The 22,919-nt window shown below is 39.6% G+C and overlaps 1 protein-coding gene across 1 annotated transcript in view; it reads right to left on the bottom strand.

The window, feature by feature from the left end:
• The window catches only part of LOC139719295 (adipose-secreted signaling protein-like), a 110,566-nt gene extending 88,989 nt beyond the window's left edge, over positions 1 to 21,577 (bottom strand). Inside the window, exon 1 of the mRNA XM_071630721.1 lies at positions 21,423 to 21,577. Coding sequence (XP_071486822.1) covers positions 21,423 to 21,528 — 106 coding nt within the window. The 5' untranslated portion in view covers positions 21,529 to 21,577. The remainder of the gene's footprint in view (positions 1 to 21,422) is intronic.
• Positions 21,578 to 22,919: the final 1,342 nt, after the last annotated feature.

Genomic DNA, 22,919 nt, shown 5'->3' on the forward strand with positions numbered 1-22,919 from the left:
CATGCTCTACAGAGCTTGAGAATTTGAACGAGATTTGATAAATATCATGATACCTACATCCACCAGAATACATACATTTGTCCATAAGTGAATGTTATGCGATGTTTCACGGAAACCTTGAAAAATTGCACTTCATTATGTGACTATGATATCACTTGCACTAAATTCCTCTTATTTGCTTCGTCGGTGAAATACCAGTTCCGGTAATTGCCCTCATCACACTCTCACAAAATGCAAATCATGTTCTTTGTGATTCCACACTACATCAATCAAACCTGACTGTCACTCTACTACACTTCTACAATGAAGTGATTTTATTCCCTTCTTGGGTAATTTCTACATTTCTATATTTAGAAGGGAAGATATCAATTTCATTCTGAATGACAATAAGGGCAATTCTGAGGAGAAGCAATTTGATCTTTGGCCATTACAGGAGTACAAAAATGTTATCAGTCATAATGATGGAAAAAATGGAGGGAAAATGTTTGGAAACTCCTGGTATATCTCTACAGATATATGCCATCAGCAGGCACTTCAGTGTTACTTTCTTTGCAGGAGCATTTCTTAATGTATATGCATATTATAAGTCTCAAGGGAGTAATGGTCATATAAGTCTTTTGACATGCACGGCTGGATGGGGGGGGGGGGGAGGGGGGGGGATATTCCTCTGCAGGAAATTGCTGCATATGTCATATAAATGAGAAGCAATTAGCATAGCACACTGGGGGATGCCGGTTTAATTACAAGCTCACCTCCAATATATTTCTGTCACGCACCCTGCGCAAAGAGTGCATTTAACCAAGTCCTCGTAAACTGAGCAACGCATGCTTGTACTGCTCTCCAGTCCTCACTCCAGTCTTGCAAGATGCCATCTGGCTGCAATGTACAGCTCTATATATTTGCTACATTTAACCCTTTAAAGAGCCAGAAACTGCATTTCTATGGCTTAGTCTACTAAGTCTTTTCATTCAGTCATTGTTATCATCTTATATCAAAGGTTATGAAATATACCTGCTTCATTTACCGTAAAGTTCCGTGTATAAGACGCACCCGTATATAAGACGCACCCCTAATTTCGGACCTAAAATTAAAAAAAAAAAAAACACACGAAAATGTCCACGCAAATATTGCGTGTGTCATACATATTATTTCAGCTCAATATTTCCCTAGAATGCAGCATGTATTTGCTCTATTTTTCGTTTCCTTTTATATTTTCTTTTAACGGTATTCATCGGGTATCAACAAAATATGGAAGACGCAAAATGCGAGACTTGTCTCGGTACTCACTTGCTATTGTTTCGCCTTTCAATCGTGGTACATGTGTCATGCATATCGTACTCATGAGTATACAGTACGATCTTTGCTGTCATACATAGCAGAGGGTGTCTCGCATATTGACGCATGTCAGACTGGAAGGTTCATCACGAAAAATAAGAAAAACATCAACAAGTGTAGCAGAGGGATCATACGGCAAGACGTACGGTGCGTACGGTAATTACACTCATGCACTGTTACCAGTAACATGTGTGTCTATTGTACCATGCTTGTATGCACAGTGCTAGCCTTTTGCAAAAGGCAGCTCGCTATAATTTCAGCACACGCACACAGAGAGCAATGGACTTGCACACACAGCGCGCAACGGGTTAGCGCGCTTCGATCCGATCGCTGTGTGCACGCGAGTCCATTGCAAAAGCCTCTCTGCAGCTGCTGCCTTTGCCAAAGGCTTGCTACTAGCTAGCTACAGCACAGTGTAGCTATGCTATCCTAGCTAGCTGGTCTCGCACTCGTGAAATGAAGAGCAAACGAACGACATGGATATGCATGCATGCTTCACACATCGTTCATATTTACGGTGACATAGTGTCGATCCTACTCCGTATTTTACAGCTTTTGTCTATGGTCATATTGATACTAGTACATTGATAAGTTTTACAGTATCGGTAATTTACTGTAGTGATGATACCTGTACATCGCGTATTCCAGCTACTAGGTTGGCTGTTGGTAGCTTGGTAGACTGACATCGGTAGCATACAGCAGTGCTGTTACAGCTGTTGTCTATGGCCAGATTGATACATCGTTACTGCACAAGGCCGATGTAAGTGTATCTCGTATTTGCAGCTTTTGTGGGTGTCCAGATTGAAAGATCGCTCTTTTATCCGTAAGTTCTAGTGATTGCTTACCTTCCAAACGTCGATGGGCATACATGGCCCCAAGTTGGCCTTATAAAATTGGGTGTACATGACGGATTTTTTTCCTCGATTCGACTGTACCCGTGTATACGACGCACCCCCGATTTTCAACGTTTTCCGACGAAAAAATAGTGCGTCTTATACACGGAACTTTACGGTAAGTTGTTTCTTTTTTGTTTATTAAATTCATTTGTTAGTGGCAGTTGCAAGTTTTCAAAAGCCGCTTTATTGCTGAATTTGTAAGAGTGGTGACTAATTTTGGAAAATTATAGCTCCACTTTATTATTCAAACTGCTATATTTTTGTCCCCGCCGAACGAGTTCGAGCAGGGGACTATGAAACGGGCTCCGTACGTGTGTGTGTCCGTCCGTCCGTCCGTCCGTGTGTCCGTCCGTGTGTCCGTGTGTGCGTCCGTGTGTGATCAAAATCTTCAATTTGCTACTTCTCTGTCATTTATGAGCCAATTTTGATTCTGTTTGCTTTATATGATAGCACTACATGGGAGCTTTGAAACTTCTACACAGAATTTCAGTCGTGACCTTTGACCTTGACCTTTGACCTATATTGTACATTTTGCTACAAAATGCTACCCCTTCGCCATTTCTAACCCGATTTCGATTCCGTTTGCTTTATATGATGGCACTAGGTGAGGGCTTCAAAACTTGTACACAGAATTTTGACCTTTGACTTCTTTGACCTTTGACCTTGATTTTTGACCTATATTGTACATTTTGCTACAAAATGCTACTCCTTCGCCATTTCTAACCCGATTTCGATTCCGTTTGCTTTATGTGATGGCACTAGGTGAGGGCTTCAAAACTTCTACACAGAATTTTGACCTTTGCCTTCTTTGACCTTTGACCTTGATTTTTGACCTATATTATACATTTTGCTACAAAATGCTACTCCTTCGCCATTTCTAACCCGATTTCGATTCCGTTTGCTTTATGTGATGGCACTAGGTGAGGGCTTCAAAACTTCTACACAGAATTTTGACCTTTGCCTTCTTTGACCTTTGACCTTGATTTTTGACCTATATTGTACATTTTGCTACAAAATGCTACTCCTTCGCCATTTCTAACCCGATTTCGATTCCGTTTGCTTTATGTGATGGCACTAGGTGAGGGCTTCAAAACTTCTACACAGAATTTTGACCTTTGACTTCTTTGACCTTTGACCTTGATTTTTGACCTGTATTGTACATTGGCTACAAAATGCTACTCCTTCGCCATTTCTAACCCGATTTCGATTCCGTTTGCTTTATGTGATGGCACTAGGTGAGGGCTTCAAAACTTTACACAGAATTTTGACCTTTGCCTTCTTTGACCTTTGACCTTGATTTTTGACCTGTATTGTACATTGGCTATAAAATGCTACTCCTTCGCCATTTCTAACCCGATTTCGATTCCGTTTGCTTTATGTGATGGCACTAGGTGAGGGCTTCAAAACTTTTACACAGAATTTTGACCTTTGACTTCTTTGACCTTTGACCTTGATTTTTGACATATATTGTACAATTTGCTACAAAATGTTACTCCTTCGCCATTTCTAACCCGATTTCAATTCTGTTTGCTTTATGTGATGGCACTAGGTGAGGGCTTCAAAACTTCTACACAGAATTTTGACCTTTGCCTTCTTTGACCTTTGACCTTGATTTTTGACCTGTATTGTACATTGGCTACAAAATGCTACTCCTTCGCCATTTCTAACCCGATTTCGATTCCGTTTGCTTTATGTGATGGCACTAGGTGAGGGCTTCAAAACTTTACACAGAATTTTGACCTTTGCCTTCTTTGACCTTTGACCTTGATTTTTTACCTATATTGCACATTTTGCTACAAAATGCTACTTCCGGCGGGGACATATATTACGCACCGCGTAATTTCTACTTTTCCTTGTTTTCTTCTGAATTTGAGTATATTAAATCAGGTACAGTTGGAATGAAAAGGCAAAAAGGGTACAGTGAATAGCATTGCTATTTTCAGTGTTGCTTTGGAATAGTTTAGCTAATCACAAAACTCACTGTACAGCCTCAATGATTGTAAAAGCAAGAGAAGAAATCCCTTGAATACTGTCTAAGATACCAGTCACTAAAGTTTGATTTTGTCATTATACATATAACAGTGCTCCAAAGATATGGACACATATAACATGAGACATTTTCAGGGGGTGGAGTCTTTTTACCAACTAAGAAAATCAACTCATTATCTGACTGAAACAAAGAAAACTGAAAGCCTACAAAAATGTAACTGTATTGGAAGTCTTGCATTGCCCTGAGAAAATAAAGATATTATGATGAGCACCTTATCTTGGTGATATGATGATTTCTTGCAAAGTTAAGAGGGTATCTCTTGGTTTGGAGACTCGGTAGTGACCTGGTGGCGACTCGAGTCTCGCTGGTCACAGAGATGTCTCCTGGAGACTAGCCAGGTCTCCAAAGAGTCGTGAGAGAATCGAACATGTTTGAATTTGGGGGGAGACTTTTTCCCAATCTCCAGCTGGTCTCAGAAATATCTCCCTTGAGACTTTGCATCCAAGTCACGGAAATGAATTTTGTTCACGACATCTCAAGAGATGTCTCCGTAACCTTGCAAACACCAATGGCAACCTACCGGCAACAATGTGGAGAAGTAACAAAGACATCTCTATGACTGAGAAGACGTCCCGGAGACATCACTGTGACATCCTGGCAACTTCCGCGTGAATAAGTTGTCACCTTGTTTGGAGATGCCACAGACATCGCCCTGGAGTTGTCTTCTTGGTGAGAGCGCAAGCAATTTTATTTTGGCTTTCGAGTCGCACGAGTCACGACGACAGATCAATCACAGCACTCGTAGCATCTCCTCCAGTGAGATAGGCCCTCAAGACTTAGTACTCCAATGTATATTTGTCATTACACCTGCTGTCTTGGGCACCTGCTAAAAGTGGCATCAACTCATTAAGATACTGGTGTAAGGCGATTTTAAATACATGAGATGCAGCGAAATCTCGATGGAAGCAATCAGTCTGAACAGCAAAGCCATCAACCGAGTTCTGTCTGCCTTTTAAACTAATTCTCTGTACATGGTATAGCCTGGAGCACTAAGCATGTTTAACCCATTCAGTGTCACCATCTCGACATGCCATTGCTGTACTGCACACCAGAGTTTTACCCATGGCCATGACAGGGTTAAAAAGGTACAGTCTGACATGTGGAGCCCCAGATTACGAATGATGTAGCAGCATAATGCAGCTCCTTCAAACAGTCCAGAATGTACCATTGTAGCTACACATCTCTTTATCTATATAGATCTATCAATAACAATCTATCCATTTATCAATCTATCCTTCGATCTATCCACTATCTATCAATCCATTATAATTGATTAACCTATTTTAATGCCTATACATCTATCAATATCTCCATCTATTATCTATCTCTATTTACACGGCTATAATCTACCAAGCTACAAGGGCTGTGGAACATTGGAGGAGCTGTAGGTTGTTGGCAGCATATCCCAGATTTGATGGGAAGAATGTAAGGTAAAATTTAGAAACCTTCGGTATTTTGTTTTGTTTGTTTGTTTGTTTGTTTTTTGTTCTTTTTGGAGGGATAATTTTTTCCCAATTTTTTTTCCTTTTACAGACCCAAAAGGGAGAGGGTTGTGGCCCCCTAACCAGCCCTAACCAGAGGGTTGGCCCAGCTGAATCAATAGGCGTGTCTTCATCAGCCCGAAGTTCAAACTAGCGGGACATTTTGCGGTCTTAGAAAATAGCCCGATACAGCGAATGTGCGTCTTCATCAGCTCGAACAGCCTGCTTCGGGAAATTAGTCCGAAAATTGACGCATGCGCACTTTGCAATATTACTCTGCCTGGCTCGCGGTTCGAAAGTGGATTTCCCCGCTCAAAATCTCCTGTATCACCGTATATACGATTCTACAACCAGGGAGGTGAGCAGTACAGCAAATTCTCTCCAAAGGGATATTAATAACGCTACTCTTTCTTCTGTCCAGTGAGGCATCTTATATGAAATTAACGAATTGCAATGTTTGAACAAATCCAAAATGCACACAATCTGCAAGAATCTTCAGCTAAGGTAGAGTGGACCAGAAGAAGAAGTTTACAACAAAAAAAAAAAAAAAAAAAAAAAAAAACAGCTGGCATGCACGGCACTGAGTTTTAATAGGGAGGTGAGAAAAATAACCTCCCTGGTTTTAAAGATGACAAGAACAGTAGGCCTATACTACACACATTGTGATCCTTGAATACACCGTGCGTGTAATGTACTATACACAATCACTAGCTGCTGGCACATGCGCTTTCCATTGCTAGCTGGCTAACCAGAAGCGTGGAGGGATCGAGAAAATTTCGGGCTGATGGAGACGCGCCCAAGATAGCGCGCTATTTCACGAATTAGCGCTCTAGTTGACGAACTAGACCAAGATTTGGGGGGAAATTTTCCCGATCAAATAGCGCGCTATCTGCGTCTTCACTACACAGATAGCGCGCTATTTTGACATCGGACTAGTTTGGTAACCGCAAGATAACGCGCTATTTTGAAACTTCGGGCTGATGAAGACACGCCTAATCTGCATTCAATGCCCACCAGGGAACACTACAAAAACCATGACAAGCACAGGTCTGACAGAATAGAATTGCCTATCAGTGAATTTGTGCGCTAAAGCGTATGCTGATTGGTAACAGCCAAGTCCAGTCGAGATTCTTCAGCTGCATGTGTGCTGCATGTAAAGCTAAACATGGTCTAAGTATAAACATGGTCTCCCCATCCTCCTAATTCATAAATCAAAGCATGATCTCTCCTCAGAATCACAAGTGCACAACATTCGGGGGGGGGGAATTATCTATGCAATGCTGCAGTTTTTTGCCCTTTTCCAAAACACTAAAAAACAAAAAGCAAAAGATAAGAAAAATCTATTCCTATCCTCATGATGATAAAAGTCATGCTGCTTACAATAAGACAATGAAATTTTCCCATCTACCTTGTCTCTGCTGTCATATCAAGAGTATTGAATACCAGTACTGTTATGATTTTCAGATAATTTTGCTTAAAAGCCTTGCAAGAGAGTTATTGCATGACTGTGAAGTACACCTGTACATTCAAACTTATTCCCTTTGTGCCAGAACACTCAAGGTTTACATGTTTTAAAATGGCTTTACGATATTGCCAACCCCTTGACACTCTTGAATATTAGATGAGTTTCATGTATACGAATGAGAAATAAAGCCAAACAGGAAAGATCCGATCCAGGCAGGCAACAGGGCCCGATCAGGCAAATTGCAGCCATTTCTTTCAATCGAACACGCTCCAGTGGCACTGATCAATGCTAACTGGCTTAGTTCCTGAGCCGCCTAATGTCAGCATGCAACCGCGTGCATGCCACGACCACAAGCAAACGAGATTGGAGACGGACTGATTTGAGATGGGGGCGGGAAGGAGGAGGAACAAGAGGAAGAGGAGGAAAAGGGAAAAAAGTGTAAGAAAGTTTTCGAGAGAGACATCTGGATGAGGACATTTTAGATTTGAGGTATAGAGGCAATGGCAAAAGTTTTGACAAGTGATCATATATTTAAAGGAGGAGACAACAAATTTGACTGAAGATAAAACTCATTATATGTGATGGCTCTTTCTTTCTTCCACTTACTTGATCTACAAAGCTTACAGATTACACAAAGAGGTATGTTTCCAGCTCCTATGCACAAATAACGAATATTTTTTTCATAAAATAGGAGAGAAAATGATTTGTAAAGGGTAATTATATTTCATCAGTGCATTCTCCCCCTAGAAGAGGAATCACATTGGAGTGGTGATTAAAGGAGACAAAGCTCCTTACACAGCCACATGGGAATGTGACACAATAAAAGCACATGATGTTATCTATGTAGTCTCTAGATTTACTGTATCCTGTTGTCAGGACCCACTTGCTGCCTGAAATACGTATTTCCCATGTAATGTCACACTTGGCCACATGATGACTCCTTCTCTCACAATTGTCACCTTTGCTTTGCAAATATTTTGCCTTGCAGAAATAAGACGTTTATGGCAGAGATCAAGCCCCTATGACAGAGTTGATTGACCTACACATTATGTGAATTCATGGAGCTGAAAGCCCTGATTAACGTTATTTCATTTCAGATCAAGTAGCAAAAGTAAGCTCTGCTGATTGCACGTAGTATTAATGGTGGCTTGATATAAAATTTATGGCCTTGTCATATCATCATACAGGGTTCTCGCCAGGAATTTCTTCACGCTTGTCGGCATTTATGCGCTCTGTTCTGGGGGTTGGTACGGGAGGGGGGTTCCCCCTCCCGCGCGAAGCGCGGAAGCCTTCGCTAATGCTCAATATAACACAGATAAATCGCCGCTAAAATGCCACTAAATGCGACATTTTCACGGAGATGTAATGAACGTTGTGAGGGGCATATTCTCACAGAAACAATGCGGAAACTCCATACCTTTTGTTAGCGGCAGTTCCTAAATAATAAATGAAAGAGAAGTAGGTGCCGATGGTGAAGGTTCCGATTTCTTTTAGGCCTTTCCTGTTTCACTGTTGCAATAATTAGCCGTCTCTGCATCGCAACAACGCGCGCCGTGTTGCTTTCTCGCCGTCTGCTCGACCACGTGGTAGGCCTACTGCATGCAGATGCGCGAGAAGCGATCGAGAACTTTTGGGGACATCGTTGCACTTTCTTTTCTGGGTATACTGCGGTAGTTTGGTCGTGACATCAAAGAGATATCATACAAAAATGTAATGATGGTCATTATTCCGAAGGTTTGTTTAATCATAAAATGAAACGATTCATTACTGAGTACTTCGAAGGTTTGTAATCGAAAACAACAACAACACCAAAGGTCGGTACTACAGATGAATTTTCAAAATAAAACTGATTTCGTTCGGAGATTAACAAGCATTTTTTCTTTATTATTTCCCGATCAACGAACCTTCAGAAAGGAATCTATCATCTATCATCGTTATTGTTTCGGAATAACAAACCTTCAGAATAAGAAAACACCGTTTGGGGGCCGTTGTTGTATTCCGAAATTATACTGGCAGAACATTCGAAATAACAAAACTGATTTCGTTTGGATGTTTAAACGAATATTTTCTCCGTTATCATTTTTCTATTAACGATCATTCAGAATTAAAAATGTAGAGTATCATTTTGCCATTATTCTTTCGGAGTAACGAACCCTCAGGGTAAGAAAGTTTTCATTTCTTCTTTATTGTTTTCCGATTAACGATCGTTCAGAATTAAGAATCTAAAGTATTTTATCGTTATTCTTTCGCAGTAACGAACCTTCAGAGGTAACCGTTTTGGGGCCGTCGTTTTATTCTGAAATTTCGCTGACAGAAACGTTCGAAATAACAAAACTGATTTCGTTGTGAAATGAACGGACATTTTTTTAAAATCATTTTTGGATTAACAAACCTTCAGAATAAGGAATCTAGCATTATTTTATCATTAATCTGTCGGAGTAACGAACCCTCATAGTAAGAAAACTGCCACTGTTTTTTGGGCAGTTGTTTTATTCCAAATTTCACTGGCAAAACGTTCGAAATGACGCACTGATTTCGTTTTGAAATTTACGGACATTTTTCTTTATTAAATTTTCGGTTAACGAACCTTCAGAATAAAGAATCTACAATTTAATATTTCATCATTACTACTTCTGTCGGAATAACAGACCCTTAGTATACGAAAACACGCTGTTTTGTGCCGTCGTTTCTCCGAAATTTCACTGACAGAAACGTTCAAAATAACAAAATTGATTTCGTTGTGAAATGAACGGACATTTTTTCTTAACCATTTTTGGATTAACGAACCTTCAGAATAAGGAATCTAGTATTATTTTATCATTAATCTGTCGGAGTAACAAACCCTCAGTATAAGAAAACTGCAACTGTTTTTGGGCAGTCGTTTTATTCCAAAATGTCACTGGTAAAACGTTCGAAATGACGCACTGATTTCGTTTTGAAATTTACGGACACTTTTCTTTATTTGATTTTCGGTTAACGAACCTTCAGAATAAAGAATCTACAATTTATTATTTTATCATTACTATTTCTGTCGGAATAACAGACCCTTAGAGTACGAAAACATGCTGTTTTTTTGCCGTCATTTTATTCCGAAATTTCACTGGCAGAACGTTCGAAATAACAAAACTGATTTCGTTGTGAAATGAACGGATATTTTCTCTTAATCATTTTTGGATTAACGAACCTTCAGAATAAAGAATCTAGCATCATTTTATCATTAATCTGTCGGAGTAACGAAAAAAAATGAACCTTGGTGGTGATAACTGATGCTGGTGTATAGAGAAAAACAAGACAGCTCGCTCAAAAGATGATTCCTTCTTTCAGTTTATTTTCTCCCCAGTCATTCCTATCGTTCTCCTCCCATTTATGAACCCCTGCCATGCACGGACGATGAACAAAACAAAATGTTACCGATGCTGCAATGAAAAAAAAAAAAAGAATCACGTCCTCGAAGCAAATTATCTACTCTTTTCAAGTTGAACAAATTGATGTTTGTAATGAAGAATAAAAAAACACGACCACAAGCAGTGGGGAAACTTGATATCATGGCTTGTGGAAATTTCCACGAAAGTCTGGTGTCAGATAAAGGAATGCCGCGCGTACTGCCACCTTGCTTCAGTGGTCGTAAACAGCGTGTACATAGCATGTAAACCAACTTGGAACATTGATGAATGATCATCCATTTATTTTCTGTCCATGAAGGCCCCCTAGCCCACCTTTCAACAAACCAAGCCAGAAGCACGTGGAGCATTACGTACGTTGAACTTGAAAGACCATCCATCATGACAGAATTACTATAAATTTCGGCCCGGAGAAGGAAAATGGAATATTCACGAATGACGTTTACAAATCCATGGAAATTGAAAAGGCTAAAATGGAACGCATGGCTTTTTAGATTAAAAAAAAAAAAAAAAACCACTGAAACTAACCCTAAATAACAATTTGCATTTGCTTACTCCATCGCACGTTCTTTTTTCTTTTTTTTTTTAACGAAAGATGGAGTTAATATTCTCTCTGCGGCAATGCTTTGAACGCATCTAATTTTGCGTCATTGCCGATGGCCAGCTTCCTAAAGAATTGATACGAATCCTTTCAAATATACGAAACAAAGTCTAAAAATCCTGGATCCGCCTGGCGGTGAATTCCGGTGGTATTATAAATCCTGCTCACTATCAAAATTTAATCATTATGTTCCTTGCGCCATTTTACCAACCAACTGTTCCTGAAAATTTCATCCTAATCTGTTCCCAAATTTTGACTTATTTTGCGAATACTAGAGAGACAGACAGGCAGACAAACTAACAAACAAACCAAAGCAGCCAAAAAAAAAAAAAAATACCACTTTTGGCGGAGGGGGGCATGCATTTCATATCGTTTGTTTTTGCGTAACCCGACAACAAGCGTGACAACAAGCGAGCACGAGCACGTGTCAGCCTTCCTCAGCCTCCTTCGGCCTCCGACCCTCTCTTTCCGTCCTCCCTCTGGGTGTTTGTGCATATTGTGTGTGTGGATCCCAAATCAGAGCGCATGTGAGTTAGCAAGTGTGTGATGTGGTGTGTATCAGCTAGTACGTCGCCGCGTTGTTGTGATCGGTGCGGTGACTGCGTGGGCAACTTTTTGCGCTTGTAAACTGCTGCTGCTTTCAACATCTAGCTTCTTTTCTAGCCAGATAATAAAGACTGAAAAAGGCGAGAAATTGGTCCGAACTTAGCTGGGCCGAACTTAGCTCGTCAAGCAAGTTACCCTTGTCGGCAAGTTCACGCGTGGTGTTACCCTTGTCGGCAAGTTTTACCCTTGTCGGCAATTGTTTCTTCAAACCGCACGCTTGTCGGTGCCGACAAGGGTGATATACGCTGGCGAGATCCCTGATCATATATCAGAGATTCATGTCTCAGTCCAAGTTTTGGTTTACAAAGGGACAATGCAAGTGATTGATGACTACTTCCATACTAAGCACAGTCATGATTCTCACCCTCCCCCCCCCCACACACACACTGACGCTACACTATAGGTGTTATTTGTACGACATGCAAAAATATGAATTCTTATCCCAACATGATTGCGAGTTGCACGCATACATTTCCCCATTAAGTGCTGTACTCCATGATTGCGAATTTAACCACTAGTGATATCGTCGGGAGGTCCAAATTCGCGAAAACTTATAGTCTCGCTAAATACATGGTGTATACAGTACTTACCAATCTCCTCTCTCTCACAAACATGTGCATATAAAAAATGTTAACGTTCTATCAGGGCCTGTCCATTGTGTCAGTATTCAGCACATGAATCAAAGCTGGCACACAAGTTGATCATATTCTACGTAAAGGCTGTAGTAGGCAGGTGAATGTACTTTCAAATATTGGTCTACAAAGGAAGGCATAATACAAACACGCACACAACACATATGTCTGAAGCAATCATTTGACCTGGACCTCTGCATTATATACACTGTAGGACTTTTCACACCTCCAACAGGGAATTAACCTGCACGGCCTCAGATTTTATGCAAGACCACATGCTTGACATGTATTTGTACGGTACCTGTATTAGAGTGCATTTACATGGAACATTACAACTACAAGGTTCTACATCACAGGGACCAAATTCAAGGGTGCTGTGGTCTTGTGAAGGCAAACTGTTCTTTCAGCTCAGGGGTTCAAGCCATGCTGCAGTTTCTTCAGCAATTTATGCACTTTATCATAAGTGAGGAAAGCTTAAGGCAATTGACATAGTCATAGAGGTTCAGAAATGGGATCTTGGTAAGAATAAGGTCACATGCATCAACTAATCGAGTCCCAGGGGTATTATGGCAACTCTGAATTTCATGGCATATTGTACACTGGAGAAATTTAGGTAAAAGTGGTTGAATTCATAAATCTACACGAAATCAGATGAGAACTGACAAATATTTGCCAATTAGAGAGAGAAATTGGACCATAATTTCTCTAAATTGTGCTGCCAAATTAAAAATGCATTATGAATTCTAAAGTATTTGTTTTTGAAAAACGAAAGGTCTCAAATGAACAGTAATTTTGTACTCAATTTTATGAACCACTATATTAAACGATGGACTTTAAAAGTCTATGATAACCGAAAATGAAGCACAAAAACCACAGAAATGTGGTTTCGGTGACTCGAGGAGCTAATGTTGTTGGATTCATCATGAACGTGCTGCATGTACAAGTAGCTACTTGGTTGGAGTATAGTCCCCATGGTACAGTGTAACAAAGAGAGTGCACTGATGCATGGCAATTTAAAGGGATCGTATAGTTTTGGTTGAGACCTAACTTCAGATTTCTAACATTTTTTGCTGAGATAATGAGAAACCTCTTGTTTAAAATATGAAAGAGCATGCAATCCCAAGAGGGAGGGATTCAACGTTTATTTGATGAAAATTGATTTTGAAATGCCTGAGCTATCCAAAACAGACCAATTCTAATAAAAGGTTGGACTCACCTTTTATTAGGATCGCTTTGTTTTACCTTGTTTTTGGATGTCTCAGGCATTCCAAAGCCGATTTTCATCTAATAAACTTTGAATTCCTCTTTAATAGAATGGTATGCTCTGTATCATTTCTTAAGAGGTTTCTTGGTATCTCACAAAAAGTTAAAAGCCCAATCCTCATCTCCATCAATACTATACCATCCCTGAGCACTACAACATGGTAGATAATCTCTTTAGAGATACATTTACAACAAAGATACGACTGCTATTTAAATATCATCTCCCAAATTTGTTCCATTTCCACAAACCGAGACTGTCCACTCCTAGAGTGTGTCCATGGAGAGCCACAAAGGACATGGTCTGCCAAAGGGTAAGCTATGGTACAGAAGATGATTTACCAAATACTCTCACGGGTACAAATTTCATGTACCTCACACGATCTCCTGACCTAGACCTCCGTCCACTCTGTTGATTTCTCACCTCCAGACAGTGAGTTCACAGGTCCTGAGATTTTATGCAAGACAAGAGACCTTAATTGTTCAATTGTGCCATTGCACACTTGAATTACGGTATTGCATCTAGGATACTGAATTTAGATCACAAATAATATACGGTACCTTTCCCACAAAAGTTGCTTTTCTTGGTTACTTTTTAAGCTGTCCACACCTTGTGAAGGTTTATGATTAGCAGAGGCAGCTAGGAATGCATACTATTCCAAATGGGTGACAATGCTTAAAACGTCCTGAATCTAGGGGGACGTGAAATCCTTGGAAGACACGTTCTGGATTCTGGCATTGGACATGCTGAAGAACCTGGAGCATGCGCAGTTCCTTTAAATGATGTCATTACCCTGATGTCTACATCCAGGACACGGAATCGGAAAAAATTGGAAAAATAACTTCCCTGTTCCCCACATCTTGTCCCACATTACATTAACCCCCCCACATACACACACACATAAAGACCCACAAACATTCATTATCACAGTGTAAGGCTGAATACCATAGTTTACAGTCTATCACTAAAAATTCTATGACTATCTGTTTCCATTCATGCAAGCCTGGATATAGGATGAATTACATTGTATGCTTCACAGAACCATTTCAAGACAACAGGCCAGTACTCATGAAAAAGCCCAGATCACCCACACTTGACATTTGATGCTGGATCGTACGTGACTGAAATCAGCAAACAGCAGCATATAATGTTAACAGTAGGCCTACAGTGGGCAATACAGGTGTACTGTAGACGATCTCAGAACTCAGATCTTATGATAATAGGGCCTGATATAATATGGAAATGAGCTGCTTGGTGGAGGTCTGTGCTCTCCGAGTGCTATTCTAGCTTTTATTATCATTGTTGTTATTATCAATATTATCATCATTATCATAATCATTATTATTATTATTATTATTACCATTATTTTTATTATTGTTGTTATTATTAGTATTATCATCTTTATATTATTATCATTATTACTATTATTATCATCATCATTATTATTATCATCATCATCATCATTGTTATCATTATCATATTATCATTATTATTACTACTACTACTTTTACTAGCCTGTATATAGTTATTATTGCCATTGTAATGAATAATAACACATTGGCAAATCTACTCATCTGCTACGGTTGTAAAAAGTCTATTTTAACAGTGACTGTGGCCCATGGGCCTCACCACCCGGTATCAGTTGGTTTTTGTGGTTTTGACCACCATACTTCACCAGGATTTCTCCATACTCTTTACAAAATCATGAGGGCGTTCTTTAACGTGCATAAGATATTTTAGCTCTCCTACATACGGGACTCTCCTCCAATAGACTTGGCAATGAGGATAAAGTGCTTCAGGAAAGGATAGCACTACCAGGCAGTGGCTTGAACCTCATTCATGCAGGGAAGCCCACAGGTTTAACCGCTCAACCACCACGGTTCAATATCTAGGGCAGCAATAGCAGCACATGGTAACAGAAGGGTTAACTATATGATCGCCTGTCTCAGGACTCTGGCAGGATTTGTGTAAAACCAGAAAAATGAAGACCAAGGTGCTGATTGCTAGCTTTTGCCTTGACATACATGTAGTGTGCACATATAACCACACTGTAGGTATTTGACTAATCACACACTGTCCTGGGCCTCATTTTATGAAGATCTGAGTTAAAATTGATTTTATAGTTGATTTCAACTGTACACTGTAAGTCTATGGCAGCCTGTGTGGTAAGGAAATTTAAAATCAATGTTATCGTTTGATAAAATGGCGCCCAGGTTCAAGCTGAAATTTAAATCACGGATCAGATGGTTGCAGCAATGTTCAGTATCAAAGAGTAAAGCCCAAAGTTTGCATCAATCATTTACAGCCTCACAGCTTGGGTATGAGAGAGAAAAATTTATACAGTAATACAAAAAAAGAAGAATATAAAATGCTGTCTGACTTCATTTGAGTGCCATAATACAGAAGAACTCAAAATTTGTTTATCACCATAGCTGAACAAAAAATGAAGCAGAATAGATGAATGAATATACATGTACATATCTTGGAACTTTCCACGTGTTGGACTTCGAATGTTGTAATAATTAGAAGAAAGAGTCTCAAGTACGCCATGGATCCAACGATTACAATTTTTTTTTTTTACAATTTTTTTTTTTTAACAAAATTTTTTATTACCAAAATTTTTTTTTCTAATCGTTGGATCCATGGCATACTTGAGACTCTTTCTTCTAATAATTACAACATGTATTACATATATATATATATATATATATATTTCAAGAGCAAATAAGACCAAGTGCTGTGTAATGAGCTGCACGACTAGCAATCTTCACAAGCCTGCAATTCATCCCAACTGGTTTGTCGGGAAAGCAGGCAAAGTGAATCAGTTTTAGTCCATACAGGTATGCAGAAAAAAAGAGAGGTGTAGGACTGAAGCAGGGTTATCCCTGTGCAGACTAAAACTGATCAGCAAAAGAATAAACTTTCAGATAATGATATCCAAACAAACTTCATGTGAACAAGGTCAACATTTAGAACATGCTGTTTACATTGAAAGTATATTGCTATATCCCTCAGTCTGAGTAAACACAGTGGGTGGAAAGTAGACTTTATCAAATTTTCATTCAAGATACATTGGCCTTTGGCAAGACCGATGTCCAAGATTTAAACATATTGGAAATTCTTACCCCCCCCCCCCTCTCTCTCCTACCCCTCTCATATTTTCATTTTTCATTTTTTTTTTGTATTAACTGTAAGGCAAGAAATGTTCGCGGCATGAAATTTTTGCAAATTGGAGCCGACGACCTTTTTCGCGGCATGACATTTTCATGAATTGCCACTGAAGTAGATGATGCGTTATAGTGAAGACAAGAACTTTTGCATGCATTCTAGCTTCGCGAATCTTGGGTCTTGTGAAATTTGCAGAATGAAAATGTTTGCGAACATTTCTGATTTTACAGCATATCAATCCATTTATGGTCTTCATCCCCAACACACATTTATGTAATGTATACGGTGTTATTTTCGCTTATATTTTCGTGTATATTTTTGCAAAAGAGGAGATCACAGACATTTTCGCAAGATGTTGTCTTTTTGCGAATTGACACCAATGCTAACATTAACGTACTATTACCAGAGCGCATGGAGACATTTTCGCTTGTCAAATTCACGATCCACCTGTGACTCACAAAATTCGCGAAAATTAAACCCTCGTGAAAATAACAGCTTACACAGTACACACATCAGAAGATGTAATGACATTCAGTTCAGTGATTCAAATGTGTTAGAAATGCTTTATGCATGCCCATGATTTCTTTGTTATATAAACAAATCGGTAATGGTAAATGTAATCAGCATGAAGGAAGATTGTGCTCAAAAAATATAATGCAAATAAAACAAGGTAAAAAGAAAACTTATGCATGTGTAGTCCATCATGGACATTGAAAAAAAAAACTGACACAGATGATGTATAATTCAAGGAAAGTCAGTGCACTCACACATTTTTTTGCGTGTGTTATATAATGTTCATGTTCACAGGAAAACAACCTTCAAATTGACTCAAAGTCAGGTGGCAATTTCATCCGACGTTCAGAAAACACCACACCTTTTCTTTTTACACTATATATCTTTTGTCGAATTTCTGTTTGTGAGAGTTGGGCATGCAGAATGAAGAGAGCACACAGCTCTGGGACGTAATTACTTTCATATTCGGCACGCTCCCTCGGGATATTTTGTCACGTCGTCGTAAGAAGTGGCTCGAGGCAGGATTGATGTCTGGTACATTATGTCACTGGAGCAGGAAGAGTCATTTTGGAATGAGTGGCACGGACCCCGTTTTTACAATATGGCCTGCGGACAAATATTCAGGGGTGCATTATACCCCCCTGAGAAGAGTTGGGGGGGGGGAGGGGAGGGAGGGGAGAGACACAAAACAAAAACAGAATTGAATGGTGACTTGCGAGATCGTTTCTGTGAAACGTGTTTCAGTTGTCAGCAGAGAATATGGATTACTTCCTTTTTTTTTCTATTCTTTTCATTTCCTTTCTTGGTCTGTCCGTCTGTGTCTGATTCTCCCCCCTCTCTCCCTCTCCTTCTCTCAGTCACAGAAGTTCAAGTAGGGAGTAATTAGATTTGAGGGAAATTTTATCTACGTCTTCCTGCTTTAGCCGCAAGGCTTCATTAGACATTGTGACGGGAGGAAAAAGCACGGGAGTTCACGGGAGGGGGAGGGGGCGAGTGATGAGAACGTGGAGAGCTAGACAGGGAGAGTCATAAGAGAAAAGAGGGGTGTGGTGGGGGAGGGGAGAGGAAGGTGACAAGACCAAGGAAGGGAGAGGGATAAACACAGCAAGCATATTGACGAGAACAATGAAGGAGAAGTTAATGAAGTACCGGTACTCTACACTTTTACATGGAGGTATGCACACAGCGGCATGCCGCCCAGGGGGATCAAAATCTGTGAACCCTAGAAAACATCTAGACAGTTTCGAGGGTATTGCTATCAAAAGTGTACTGGTATGCACTGTGAGTGACAAAGGAAATGCTTTTCAGCAAACATCTTTCTTTTCTTTTTTTATCACATGCAAAAAAAAAAAAAAGAAGCTATAATAAAGAAGGTCCCAGGATAACAGATCATCTTAAACTCTTGTTAACTATTGAGCATCCAAAACCCACAGATATGTATGTAGCATGAGTACTCTTAAAGTTGACACTTCATTCCCTAAATAGTCACCTCAGACTGGATCACACAATAAGCAGTCGAGTCGGATGATCAATTACTGTAAAAGTGGAAATTTTCGCGGTGTTGAAATTTTCGTGCATTTCGCGCAATCAAAAACTAGCGCGAAAATAAAAGCATGTGAATATTTTTGCTTGCCATATGTTCCTATGCGTGATGTCTTGATTCCGCGGAATTAAAAACACGCGAAACTCTTCTCACCCAGCCAAGCGCGAAAATTAATCGCGCGAAAATATCCACTTTTACAGTAGTAAAACATAATCAAACAGTCAGTACTTAAAATGGGCAAAATCACAATTCCTGATTGCCTTGTGGCTTGTTACCCATGCAGTCATTTCGTACAAATTTCAGTATCTACTCCAGTATGATTTCAACTCAATCTTGTCAAAATACAAGTAAATCTAGATAATGATTACAGTAGCATTGACAATGATGGTGAAGATAGTTCTGGAAAAGGAAATCCTATGAAAGTAATTCTCTGTTTTATTAAGGATTGCAGAAGTTTCTGGCTGAGGGTACAGGAGCCAAAAAAAAATATGTGACAGCTGAAAATGGAAAATGCTAATATGAAGGGAGTCTCTATTAGGTAGCTGAGCATCATTGCAAATTAAAGTTGCCATCAAGTCACTAATAGGATAGACCCTGTAATGACCTTGATAGCAAAGTCATTATGGTTGAGGTTGCCATAGCAATGGTATCAAGGTTGGTAAGAAAGAGGCCCATTCTACCAGAGAAGATGGAATAAACCTGGGGCATACACTGTACCAGTGTACCGCTCATCACCAATCAGGCACAAATATACTGTATACCCCATATATGCTGTATTTAGCAAGCCACTGAATTTGTCACAAATTGGGACTTCCCAACAATCACAATCAGGGAATGCAGTAATGAGCAGAGAAATGTATGCCTGCATGTCACAGTCATGTCGGGATATCAGAGTTAATATTTTCATATGTTTTTAAATTCCTGTATAAAGCACCAAACTCACAGAATTCACGAAGATAAAAACCTGGCAAAATATATGCCATACACCATACCGCAAAACCAGAAACATTTGTGAATTAGAATCAACTACCTTTTCACAGCATATGAATGAAACTTTTGCAAAACGCCACTGGCATTCAATTCATTGTGTAGGAAAAAGAAAAACTTTCTTGTTCATTGTAAATACTTTTGCCAATCTTGACTCCTCACATAAATTTTATGCACGCACAAATTTTTGGTTTTACAGTAAAGAGCCCTAAAATGATGAGTATGTCTTGCAGAGTTTTGTATTTATAAGCTAAAGACAGTCGTGAATGTCTTATTCTGTTCCAGTCTCAATTTCTTTTTTCCAATCAAAGCGCAGGGGCTTCATGAAAGGACCACTGAAAGGTACTCACCAACGGGTAGATCTGAATTGGAGGAAATGTATGACTTGAAATACCATGTACAGTATCCATTATCAAGACAGCTGGTACCGGTATCAAGAATTAGTGTTTTACAGATTGCAAAGGAATCACAGTATTTGTGTGGTGGCTATAATGTGGATTAATCCTCCAAGAAATGCTGATTTCCAGTCAGCTATCTGCACTTTAGTGGAATCATGTTTTTTGTCGTTTTTTTTTTTTGGGGGGGGGGGGGAGGGATTGAGAATAAGCCTACATCTGGAATACTATCAAAGGCCGGATAAAAATCAAAAACCTCAATTAAGTGAATTATTGGGAATGGCTTTTTTTTTTTCTTAAAACTCTATTGAAAAATAGTCAAGCCTGTTTGACCTGAAGATGGCATTATCAGAACTCAAGCCTCCTCATAATAATTATGCATTATCCAACTTTTTTTTTTTTTTTTTTTGTAATCATAATAATTTTTTCCACTGGCACTGCCACTGACCTGCTACATGTACCCTATGATAACGCAAGCAACTGTGTTTTAATAATGCAGGGAAATCAGCTCAGGGGAGCTCGCCAGAGTAAAGAGAATATAACTTTAACTAATATAAGAAACTTAGGTGCTGAACATGTTTTTACCCTACCTCTATTAGCCTCTTATACACAGCTTTCAACATCAACAATTAATAGCTTTGAACCCTATCCTCTCTGGCAATAACAAAGAAACAGATTTGAGTTGCTGGTGCTGAGCTGAGTGCTGCTGAAGTGAGGGCCGAGAGAGAGAGAGAGGGGGGGGGGGGGTTAGTCACACAGACTGAATAGCCAGATACAGATGTGGAAGTATAACGAGATGAAAACACAGTAATTAGCTTCATCGGTTTGAAGCACTGCCATGGGGATATATGTAATTTATGAACTTCCTGCCAACAGAACTGGTCGACAGCTTTGGATGTCAATGCGCGAGGTCTACAGCTGCATCTAAAGTGATTTGATCGCAAACCGCAGTATGTGATATCGCGCCCCACGCTTTGCCAGCGAGTTTCCGCCCACTTTCTCACGGGCACCCGCAGGCGTCGAAATCGTCAGCTCCGCGCTGGACACTTCGAGCTCCTTCCAACTCCTCCAAGTCACAAAGGTCTTACCTTCTGATTCAAGTCGACTGGCTTCGGTATCCATCTTTTCAGGCAGAGGCGCAGGGTCACTTTCCACATCCATTGATGAGTCAATGTCAGTCTTTGGGACTTCCATGTTAATATCAACAAAAGGAATGGGAACCGATCAAGAGTTCCGGTGTCTGACGTTGTTAGACAGTGATTACAGATCTGTCCAGACAGCACAGTAAGAAGCACAACGCAGAGGATACATACAGGATGCATACGGCTACGGTTGCGGCACGGTGGGCGATGGGATGCGCGGCCAGCTCTGCACGTATCGGATGCAGTCGCACGTAAGCGCGGGTTCGGTGTGTCGATTGAATATGGAGAGAAACATCAATACAAGAAGATACGTCGGATCGAGCTGAATTGTGTTGTATGTCAGTCGCAATTTGACCTAAAAACACACAGCAGTCTGCGGCAATACTTTTATACATTGCCTCACACACAAACTCAAAAATTTCAAAATGTATGGTGTGCTCTGGCAATTAATCAGACTACATACACACGAACATTGACATAAAGATATTTAAAGGAAAGGAGAAACACCTTCCTGCTTTTTCAAAATTAGATAAATAATGCAGAGAGAAGGAAAGAATACAAAGGTATGGTGACCACTTTTTTTTTGTGTGCTGTGAGTCATATATTAGACAGATCATATTTGGTTACAGTTAAAGAACAGCACCCTGATCTTATTTTTTTTTTCTTTGCACTGTTTCACAGTAAACTATATTCTGATAAAGTTCCATTGCTTTCTTACAAAAGAAAAACATGTTTACTGTATGATCAGAATCTTTATTCTTTTCTCCAAAGGTTTGAAACATAATTGCTTTTCCAGCTTGGGGTAATTTGTACACAGGCTTTGCGGAAAATGTAAATGATTCTTCTTGGATTGTCTACCAACCTGTCAAGTCTTTCGCTGCATCCATTCCATATCCTGGCAAATTCCTGGAATCTTCTTTCCTCATACCTATTTCTATGTCATCTTGTGTTCATCCTTCTATCTCCCTCAGTTTTCTCATTTTCTTCCTCTTCTCACAATGTGTCTACTAATCTATGTATCCCCACCCCTATCTCTCTTTTTCTAAAATGTATACATTCACCTTTCTATTCATATCTCTCTCTCTACCTACTACGTATCTACCTATACAGTTATGTACTTATCTCTCTCCCCTATCTCTCTACTATGCATCTACCTATCTATCTCTCTACATGCATCAACCTACTTATCTACTTGTCTATTAATTTCTCTACAATACATCTATTTCTTTACAATGTATCTACCTTTTTATCTCTATCTCTCATTCTATCTGAATGTAATACTATCTACCTGTATCTGTTTATCTCTCCATCTGCCTCCCGCTCTCTCCCTTTATTTGCTAGCACTTTGCAGAGACATTCAAATTTGATAATGTGCCATATAAGTATTGTACGTGGATTATCATTATTATTAAACCTACAAAGTATCTACCTATCGGGTGCTGT

This window comes from Diadema antillarum, unplaced genomic scaffold (genome assembly GCF_040938485.1).
Source record: "Diadema antillarum isolate AM-2024a unplaced genomic scaffold, OU_Dant_1.0 scf00000009, whole genome shotgun sequence".
In the NCBI taxonomy this organism is placed as follows: domain Eukaryota; kingdom Metazoa; phylum Echinodermata; class Echinoidea; order Diadematoida; family Diadematidae; genus Diadema; species Diadema antillarum.